The sequence below is a fragment of the Rana temporaria genome, chromosome 3 (assembly GCF_905171775.1).
Source record: "Rana temporaria chromosome 3, aRanTem1.1, whole genome shotgun sequence".
Classification (NCBI taxonomy): Eukaryota; Metazoa; Chordata; class Amphibia; order Anura; family Ranidae; genus Rana; species Rana temporaria.
In genome coordinates this window covers 382868455-382879010 of record NC_053491.1, presented here as the reverse complement: position 1 = coordinate 382879010, position 10556 = coordinate 382868455, and the positions used below count along the sequence as shown (strand labels likewise).

The 10556-nt window shown below is 48.3% G+C and overlaps 1 protein-coding gene across 1 annotated transcript in view; it reads left to right on the top strand.

The window, feature by feature from the left end:
* Positions 1-1081: 1081 nt before the first annotated feature.
* MTPN (myotrophin) overlaps positions 1082-10556 on the top strand; it is a 76390-nt gene continuing 66915 nt past the window's right edge. The window contains exon 1 of the mRNA XM_040345680.1: positions 1082-1249. Coding sequence (XP_040201614.1) covers positions 1178-1249 — 72 coding nt within the window. The 5' untranslated portion in view covers positions 1082-1177. The remainder of the gene's footprint in view (positions 1250-10556) is intronic.

Below are 10556 nucleotides of genomic sequence, written 5' to 3'. Positions count from 1 at the left end.
GTTGGTCGGAACGGAGGGAATATTTCTTCAGTTTCGGGTGCATGCCCATTCAGCTCCACTCGCATGTTCTTCTGCCTTGGCTGAAGTCCCAGCCACCCGCTTGCCTGCCTATCTCCTTGCCTTCCCTGGTGGAGTGATCTTCCTCCGCTCCCCACCCAGTAGTAGCCGGGGCCCGGAGAGTAAGACTTGACAGGCTGTGAGGCGGGTGGCACCGGCGACGGGCAGAGAGTCACTGATTGCTGCCATTACTAGTAAAAAAAAATATGTCCCCGGATTTTGTTTTAAAAATCTGATCACCTTAAAGGGGTGTTTCACTCATTTTTTATGTTTATTAAAAGTCAGCAGCTACAAAAAGTGTAGCTGCTGGCTTTTAATAAACATACACTTACCTGCTCCACCGTCGCGCCGCTCTCCCCCTGTCTCAGCCGGCGTCTCCATCCTAACTGTGGGCACCCGGCCGTGACAGCTTTCGGCTTCACGGCCGGGCACTCACTGCGCATGCGCGAGTGGCGCTGCGCCATCTGATTGGACAGGCGATCGCCTGGGACCTGTCACGTGTCCCAGGCAATCGCCTACAGGGAGGGGCTGCCAAAAGGCGATTAGAGTATTCGCCTTTGCAGCCCCTCGGCGGAAGGAGGAGGTGGGACAGGAAGTCCCACTTCTCCTGAAGCCCCCACTCCCCCCCCAAAAAAAAATGACATGCCAAATGTGGCATGTAAGGGAGCGAATGGATTAAGCGGAAGTTCCACTTTTGTTAAAGTTCACAATTCACAATAAAGTTCACAATTTTATTATAAACATTGCAGATAATTGTTTAGTAATTAATCACTTTTGGTGAATGCAGATCCAACGTGAATAAGAAGCTGGCCGAATAAGGAGTCAACTTCTGCATTAGAATAAGAAGCTGGCCGAATAAGGCGCTAACTTCAGCTTCATCTGTGAAGAGGAGATCTCTCCTCCTCATAGTACTACATTAGTCTCTCATATGTCATCATACAGCGGCCCCGCCTCTAGAACCCAGTTGCTAGGAGACGGCAGCGGTGTACAATCACGTGGCCGGAGAACGTAATGACGCGTACGTAGCGGGAGGGCGGGACCGGCAGTGTGTGTGGGAAGTAGATAGAGGCCCGGAGACTGCTGTGTATAGGCCGCTGTGTGTCTTCCTCCCGCCGCCGCTATGTGTGACAAGGAGCTGATGTGGGCTCTGAAGAACGGAGACCTGGACGTAGTGAAAGAGTTCATTGCTGGGGTGAGAAGGGGGGCCGCCAATGACTGAGGGCAGAGAGGGGAGTGCTTCCTGTCACTGTGGGGGAGGGGTAATGAGTATACTGTCAGTATTGGCGGGTAGAGAGTCTCCCATCGGTGTTGAGTGGGAGAGTAGTGTGCTGTCAGTGTTGGAGGAGGGGGGAGTGGTGTGCTGTCAGTGTTGGAGGAGGGGAGAGTGGTGTGCTGTCAGTGTTGGAGGAGGGGAGAGTGGTGTGCTGTCAGTGTTGGAGGAGGGGAGAGTAGTGTGCTGTCAGTGTTGGAGGAGGGGGGGAGTGTGCTGTCAGTGTTGGAGGAGGGGAGAGTGGTGTGCTGTCAGTGTTGGAGGAGTGGGAGAGTAGTGTGCTGTCAGTGTTGGAGGAGGGGAGAGTAGTGTGCTGTCAGTGTTGGAGGGGGGGGGGGTTAGTGTGCTGTCAGTGTTGGAGGGGGGGTAGTGTGCTGTAAGTGTTGGAGGGGGGGGGTAGTGTGCTGTCAGTGTTGGAGGGGGGGGGGGGTAGTGTGCTGTCAGTGTTGGAGGAGGGGGGGAGTAGTGTGCTGTCAGTGTTGGAGGGGGGGGGGTAGTGTGCTGTCAGTGTTGGAGGGGGGGGGGTAGTGTGCTGTCAGTGTTGGAGGGGGGGGTAGTGTGCTGTCAGTGTTGGAGGGGGGGGGGGGTAGTGTGCTGTTAGTGTTGGAGGGGGGGGGGGGGGTAGTGTGCTGTCAGTGTTGGAGGGGGGGGTAGTGTGCTGTCAGTGTTGGGAGGGGGGGGAGTAGTAGGAGAGTGGTGACTGAGCCTCCTGCCAGTTCCAGGGTGTGGGATAGGGGTGATAGAGCCTCCTGTCATTCTGGGGGGGGGGGGGTGCTCAACTGGTAGGGAGGTAGTGTGTTTTCCCTTAGTATAAACGCCTAGCTGGTTCACCTGATGTTCTATATATAGAAAATGTTTGTATTTGGAATTGTTTACCAGCCTTTACAGGTGTGTATTTGTAGTGTACATCAGGTGTGTATTTGTAGTGTACATCAGGTGTGTATTTGTAGTGTACATCAGGTGTGTATTTGTAGTGTACATCCAGGTGTGCTCAACAACTTGTATCACCATCATAGATAATTATATATTTTAACAACAAAAGTGATCTGTAGCTGATGTCCGTTGGTTTTTCACCATTGTAGCCATTATTGATCTAGAACGGAGAAGTTGGCAGAAGGTGTTTCCTATATGATATTGTTTACAGACGATTGGGCGTTTGAACATTTTCTGTCTGCTGCTGACCTGAGGCTTGTGGCCCGAATGTAAAGTTCTGGAACAGTTTGATGGTTATTCAGCCTTTGTTGTCATCCTCTGTATTTCTGTTTAGAGGGATCTTCTCCAAATGCATGTTTAACCACTTCAATACAGGGCAATTTTCAGCTTTCAGCGCGGTCACTTTTTAAATGGCGATTGCACGGTCATACAACACTTGACTCAAACAAAATTTTTATAATTTTGTTCACACAAATAGAGCTTTTTTTTTGGTGGTATTTGATCACCACTGAGTCTGATGCACGGCTTTTCCTGTTTACACTATAACCATCAGTGATTGGACACAGCTGATCATGTGGCAAAGAGCCTCCGATTGCTGCGTGCCCCTGACTTATCCTGCTGGATGTCATATGACGTCCAGTCAGGATAACTGACTGCTGCTCTGTCTAAGCCAATCAGGTGGAGTGTCCTGAATGGCTGAGGGGGTTGCGGACATCGCTGGAGAGAGATGGGGCTGAGGTAGCTAATTAGAGGGGTTGCTGCACACAGTTTTTGTTTTTATCTTAAAGCGGGGGTTCTCCCTAAAAAATGTTTTTTTTTTTTTTTTTTCTAGCATCTCATTCAGCATAGTAGCGTGAGCTACAGTATGCCTTTATATATTTTTTTGGTGCAGTACTCACTGTGTAATCGCGTACTAAAGTTTCCGGGGAATGGGCGTTCCTATTCAGAGGGCTCGTGATTGACGGCCGGCTATGGCGCGTCACGCTTCACGGAAATAGCCGAAATAGGTGTTTGCTCTTCACGACGCCTGCGCAGTCAGCTCCGATGTCTGTGCGCAAGCGCCGTATAGCGCCGGGAAGAGCCGAGACCTACTCCGGCTATCTTCGGGGAGCGTGACGTGCCAGAGCCGGCCGTCAATCATCTTCCCTCTGGATAGGAACGCCCATTCCCCGCGGGGAGTCGGAATCTTCACTAAAGGATTACACAGTGAGTACGGGGCAAAAAAATAAAATAAAGGCATACTGTAGCTCGCGCTACTATGCTGAATTTAATGCTAGAATGTTGTTACTGAGGGTGAACCACCGCTTTAAGGACAGAGTCTCGTTTTGAGATTTGGTGTTTACAGGTTTTTATGCTAGAAAATTACTTTGAAACCCCAATCGCTATCTCTATTTCCCTCTATTCTCTATTTCCCTAAAGAATAAAATGGCACTCATTGCAATACATACAATTCTCTCGCACCATATTTGCACAGCGGTCTTACAAGCGCACTTTATTGTAAAAAAAAAAAAAAAATACACTTTTTTTTTTTCATTAAAATATAAAACAGTAAAGTTAGCCCAACATTTTTTTTTATGTGGAAGATAATGTTACGCTGAGTAAATTGATACCCAACATGTCGCGCTTCAAAATTGCGCCCGCTTGTGGAATTGCGACAAACTTTTACCCTTAATCTCCAGATGTTTAAAAGATTCTACAGGTTGCATGTTTTGAGTTAGGGCTTTTGACCAACCGACTTGGAGGAGGGGGGTGTAGTAGTAGTTTTTCCCCAAACATGGCGAGTTGAGTTAAAGCGGGAGTTCACCCATTTCTATTTGTTTTAAAATATGAGCTGTACTTACCCGTTTTCGAGATGCATCTTCTCCGTCGCTTCCGGGTATGGGTCTTTGGGAACGGGCGTTCCTTCTTGATTGAAAGTCTTCCGAGAGGCTTCCGACGGTCGCATCCATCGCGTCACTCGTAGCCGAAAGAAGCCGAACGTCGGTGCGGCTCTATACTGCGCCTGCGCACCGACGTTCGGCTTCTTTCGGAAAATCGTGACGCGATGGATGCGACTGTCGGAAGCCTCTCGGAAGACTGTCAATCAAGAAGGAACGCCCATTCCCGCAGCCCATACCCGGAAGCGACGGAGAAGATGCATCTCGTAAACGGGTAAGTACGGATCATATTTTAAAACAAATAGCCGATTCCCCTAGAGAAAACGAGCAGGAATCTGAGGGGAAAATGTGTTCTCCATGGGTGAACCTCCGCTTTAATTCCAAAGAGCTCAATTTTCGTCTTATCTGACCAGAGTGGATTTAAATCAACTCCATTTAAATCATAATTTTTAAAGAGCAACTGTCATCTGACCTGCTGATCACTCACTGACAGTCTCTCTTTAATAGGACGGCTGGTGATTCAGCTGTGACAACAAGGTGAGGGATGTGGCGGGAGCAGGTGAGTGGATGCCCACTAACGGGCACTGCCATGATGGATCTGAAATGACAGGTGCTCTTTAAATGTAAGGACTTATTCTTGCTGGTAGTTAGAATCTTTAATATTTGCAAACAAAGTGACGGTTTTCTATTTAGAAAAATAATCTGTCCGATTAGTAAAACGGCGATACCAGAACCGATTTAATCGTACAGTTTTTAGTGTACGTAGATTTGCAAAACAATGGGATAAAGGCATATTCCTGAACTTTGTTTTATCTCATGGTTACTATGAAATTGTGTGAATGCATCAATGCAGGACATGTTATGTTACCTTGCAGAGCTTGGATTCATTGAATGAGTTTTCCAAAAATGTAAATCTTGTGGAATATACAGCCTCATGCTCCATTTCTTGCTGGATAAACAAAATGTATTTATGTATCTTAAATAGAAATCTCTCTCTGCTACTCCAAAAGCATCTTATTAAAATAAATATGGTAAAAATCAAATTTCATTTTTTGATTAAAAAAATAAATATATAATCATTGATCTATATCCACCATGAATCTGACCACAGCTCTTCTCCCAATCATTCTCTGAATAATTTAGATGTTCATTGGCAAACCTCAGATGGGCCTGTACATGTGTCTTCTTGAGGAGGGGTACCCTGCCGGATTTCAGTCCATGGCAGCATATTGTGCTACCAATGGTTTGGTGACTGTGGTCCCAACTGCCTTGAGATCATTCCCAGATCCTTTCCGTGTAGTTCTGGGCTGATCCCTCACTTTTCTCATGAACATCCTTATTCCATGAGGCAAAATCTTGCATGGAGCTCCAGACCGAGGGTGATTGATGTTTATTTTGTATTTATTCCATTTGCTAATAATCGCTCCAACAGTTGTCTCCTTGCTGATGGATTTGTAGCCCATTCCAGCCTTGTGCAGGGCTACAATCTGACGTCCTTTGACAGCTCTTTGGTCTTGCCCATGATGGTGAGGTTTGAATGAAAGAGAGATTCTGTGGACAGATGTGTTTTATAAACATAATGAGTTGACAGGACTAATCTGTGTAGTCAGCCTGTGGGAGCCAGAATTATTGCTGGTTGGTAAGGGATCAAATACTAATTTATAACATTTGTATCCTGTGTTTTTCTGGATTTTTGATTGATATTCTGTCTCTATCATTTAGGCCCCTTTCAGACTGGGGCGGGAGCTGCGGTGGCGGTATAACGCCGCTAAAAATAGCGGCGCTATACCGCCGGAATTGCCGCGGGTATCGGCCGCTAGCGGGGGTTAATACCGCACCGCTAGCGGCTGATACCCGCGGCAATTCCGGCGATATAGCGCCGCTATTTTTAGAGGCGCCTGCAATGCGCCTCTATAGAGGCGCATTGCGGGCGGTATTGCCACGGTTTCCCATTGTTTTCAATGGGAAGGAGCGGTATACATGCCGCTCCTCTCACCGCTCCAAAGATACTGCTGACAGGAGATTTTTTTGTCTCCCGCCAGCGCATCGCCTCAGTGTGAAAGCCCTCGGGCTTTCACATTGAGTCTGCAGTGAAGGAGTTTTTCAGGCGCGATGGCAGCGCTATTTTTAGCGCTGTACCGCCTGAAAAACTCCTCAATGTGAAAGGGGCCTTAGACCTAGAAAAGAAGTTGGGACTTTAAATGAGATGTGATTTGATGCAAACAGTAGTAAATTAATAAATGCGTAATAACCAAGCTCAAACTTACCACCCAAACAGCAAGCCACCTTCAACTGTCTAACTGTATGTTAAAAGCAGAGGATTGGTTGCACACATTTGCAAATGCATGGATAAGCTACAGGCCACTCCACGGCTCTCTGCGTTTCTGTAGTCCTAACTAAACTGATATAGTTTCCTCAATAGGAGGCATACAAATACTAATGAGTAGATGGAGGACAGGTGACTGGGAGTATGTGTCCCCGCCTCCACCTAGGAGTGGTATGGTAGTGAGAAGAATTGGAAAAGACGCATAAGGGTATATATATAAAAAAAATATCAAAATCGCATCTCCATCCCTGTAATATGACATAGAAATGGTTGGGGACTGTTGGGGTGGTAAGTTTGAGCTTGGTTATTACGCATTTATTACTTTACTACTGTTTGCATCAAATCGCATCTCATTTAAAGTCCCAACTTCTTTTCTTGTTCCAATTTCGCGGATGGAGGCATGTGCTGGTGCGGCAGTCTATATGCCTCATTTAAAGTCCCCAACCATTTCTATATCATTTAGACCTGGTTCACACCTATACATGTTGCAGTTTGCATATTCCATGTGCATTTTGCGTAATATTTTTTTTTTTTTTATACATGTTTTTGATCCTTTGAAGTCTATGGAACCAAAAAAAGACAAAGTCCCTGGTCCTTTCCATAAAATGCATAGATTTGAACGTAACCCATAGAAAACCATGTTAAATGGCCTGTAGTATGTTTCTGAAAAACTGAGATCTTCAGATACTCAAATCCACCATCCTGTTCACTCTCTTCTTCTAAACTAACCAGATTCTCCAAAAAGCTTAATGCCATTTGAAAACCGGTGCTGCAAATGCCCTACTCTGAAGGATCTAATGTCTGACCTATATGCCTACCTGACTGATGCAATGGCATTCTGCACGCTTCCCTACGTTCTGAACTGGGAGGTCAATCTAGGTGGAACCCTGGACCAGTCCAATTGGTCCTCCTAAATGTTCCCTGAATACATTTGCCTAGGAGAATGCCAATAAGTTGCTCTCCCACTATGAAGTGACACCGCTGTGCAGATAAACAAATTTGTTCCCTTGGCATCTCCCGTGTGTTTTTGTGGAGGCCGGGAACCAGCCACCCTTTTCCATATTTGGTAGGCATGCCTGAAGGCTCTGTGTTTCCGAACCCTGGTCTAATCTGATTGGATCAATTTTACAAGTTTTGTTCGTGTGCGACTCCTGCAAAGCTCTGCTCCATGAGCAAACCCCGTTTCTGTCCAAAGGAAGCTGGTGGAATTTTGTGTTTCTGGTGGCCCGGCAGACTCTTGCAAAGGCTTGTTGCTAGAGGTAGACCGATATGGGTTTTTCTCTGGCCGATGCCGATATTTCAAAATTGGGGCGGCCGATGGCCGATATTTATATATTTTTTTTCATTATCTCAGAAAATCTAGGTTGGGGAGGAGGTTATTGTTTAGGGTGGAGAGGTAAAGTGCAGCCTATCAGGCTACACTGGTGGGCACTGATGGACACTATCAGTGTCCAACAGTGCCACCTCATTAGTGTCCACCAGTTCAGCCTGTCAGTGCAACCTCATCACTGCCTACCAGTTCAGCCCATTAGTGTCCATCAGTGCCACCTCATAATTATTAAAAAAAGAAAAAAAAATACAATCTTAGTCATTTTAAGGAGGGGGGTACAGAGAGGTGGTTGTGGAGGAGGGGGGTACAGAGAGGTGGTTGTGGAGGAGGGGGGTACAGAAAGGGGCTGTAAAGCTACTTCTCTGTACCCCCCTCCTCTACAGCCACCTCTCTGTACCCCCCTCCTCTACAGCCACCTCTCTGTACCTCCCTCCTCTACAGCCACCTCTCTGTACCTCCCTCCTCTACAGCCACCTCTCTGTACCTCCCTCCTCCACAGCCACCTCTCTCTGTACCCCCCCCCCCCTCCTCCACAGCCACCTCTCTCTGTCCCCCCCCCCCTCCTCCACAGCCACCTCTCTCTGTCCCCCCCCCCCTCCTCCACAGCCACCTCTCTCTGTACCCCCCCTCCTCCACAGCCACCTCTCTCTGTACCCCCCCCTCCTCCACAGCCACCTCTCTCTGTACCCCCCCCTCCTCCACAGCCACCTCTCTCTGTACCCCCCCCTCCTCCACAGCCACCTCTCTCTGTACCCCCCCCTCCTCCACAGCCACCTCTCTCTGTACCCCCCCCTCCTCCACAGCCACCTCTCTCTGTACCCCCCCCTCCTCCACAGCCACCTCTCTCTGTACCCCCCTCCTCCACAGCCATGTGTTGTGGAGAGGGTGGATGGTGCTAGGCGTGGGTGGGGATGCGTTGTGGAGAGGGGTGGGTGGGGATGCATTGTGGAGTGGGATGGATGGTGCTTGGCGTGGGTGGTGATGCGTTGTGGAGAGGGATGGATGGTGCTGGGTGTGGGTGTGGATGTGTTGTGGAAAGGGATAGATCGTGCAGGGGATGCGTTAGAGAGGGATGGATGGTGCTGGGTGGGGATGAAGATGATTGTGTTGCATTGTGAAGATGGATGAGGATGACTCTGTGGGGATGAGAGTTACATTGTGAAGAGGATCTCCACAATGTAACTCTCATATCCACCCAGAGCCATCCTCATCCATGTTCTCAATGCCAGCCTGTCAACCTCAGCCAGGTTTCCCTTTAAACAGGAGTTTAAATAAAGTCTGCAGGGGCGGGGGGTGGCACAGTAACACACACAATTCCTGTGACTTACCCTCCATCCATGCTGCTTCCTGGTATTTATACAATAACATCATTGGCATGTGACAAGCCCAAGCCTCTGCTGCCTGACTAGTAACTCGACCCCAGCAGGAGATCGTGGCCAGCACTAGCTAAGCTTCTCTCTGCATGCACATGATAGGGCTAGGTGCATGCAGATTGGCTGGTCAGCTCATCAGCGTCCATCACAAAAAAAAAATTACAAGCAGCCAGCATGCTCCCTTCAGCAGGGAAGGAAGAGAAGTTTAGCTAGTGCTGGCCACGATCTCCTGCTGGGGGGAGTTACTAGTCAGGCAGCAGAGGCTCGGGCTTGTCACATGCTAATGATGTTATTGTTCTTCTGCTACAGCTTGCCGGGGGAGGGGGGCGGGGCAGTGCGGTGCCAGTGAAACTTTTTCTCCCTCCCTTCTCCTCTACAGTGGCCGGCTGCCGCGCAGGTGAATGATTCATTTCACATGCTGCGGGAGCGGGGCCCTGGTCAGTACTGCTGGCGGCCGCGAATCGGCCTGACTTCCACAATAATCGGCCGATGCCGATTTGTTAAAAATTGACAAATATCGGCCGATATATCGGCCGACCGATACTTGTTGCCAACCATTCCTCAACTTCGCTGAGGTCATGCAAAGGCTTATGGGAACCATGATCCATGAGAAAACTCTCTTCTATATGTATTGACTCCCATGCCAAGTTTTTAAAAGTGTGGGACTCATGGATATCCTACATTGACCATCTTAACCTAGACCACTCCTTACTTCTCTAACGGAGTGGACAGAGCTTAATTTGGCTGCTTGGAATGTGCTTGTACTGAGCACTCAAGTGTTTCCATGTGCGAGGGTAACCTGAAGGTAAATTGTGTTTTTTTTTTTTTCTCTTCTTATTGGGACTGTGGCTGGAGCTACTGTGCTCTTTCTCGTTGCTGGAAAGATCGGGTTTAGGTAAGTAGGAGGGCTCTGGGTGGCTGCTGCACACAGAAGGTTTTTCACCTTTTTGCATTAAAGTGAAAAACCATGAGGGTTTACAACTCCTTTTTAAGGTTATAAATAGAGGTTGACCGATATATCGGCCGGCTGATATTCGGTCATTTTGGAGAAATCGGCATCGGCTGATTATTATCCAAATGTGGCCGATATTTAGCACATCTGCATCAGCAGAGTGTGGAGAAGGAGGAACATGGGGTTCCTCCTCCCTTCTTCACACTGTCTGCAGAGCAGCGCTGTGTGTGTGAAACACAGAGAGAGAGAGAGAGAGAGGGGAGCTGTCATTAGCACGGTCTGATGTCGGGGTGGGCGGCACTCAGCTGTCCAACACCAGCCAATGGGATGAGATCATTGGCTGGATAGCTGCTGGGGCCTACCCACCCCGGGTCCCGCCCACCTTCAACATCACAATTAATCTGAGATCCTCTCTCTGCTCTCTGCAGCACCATGTGA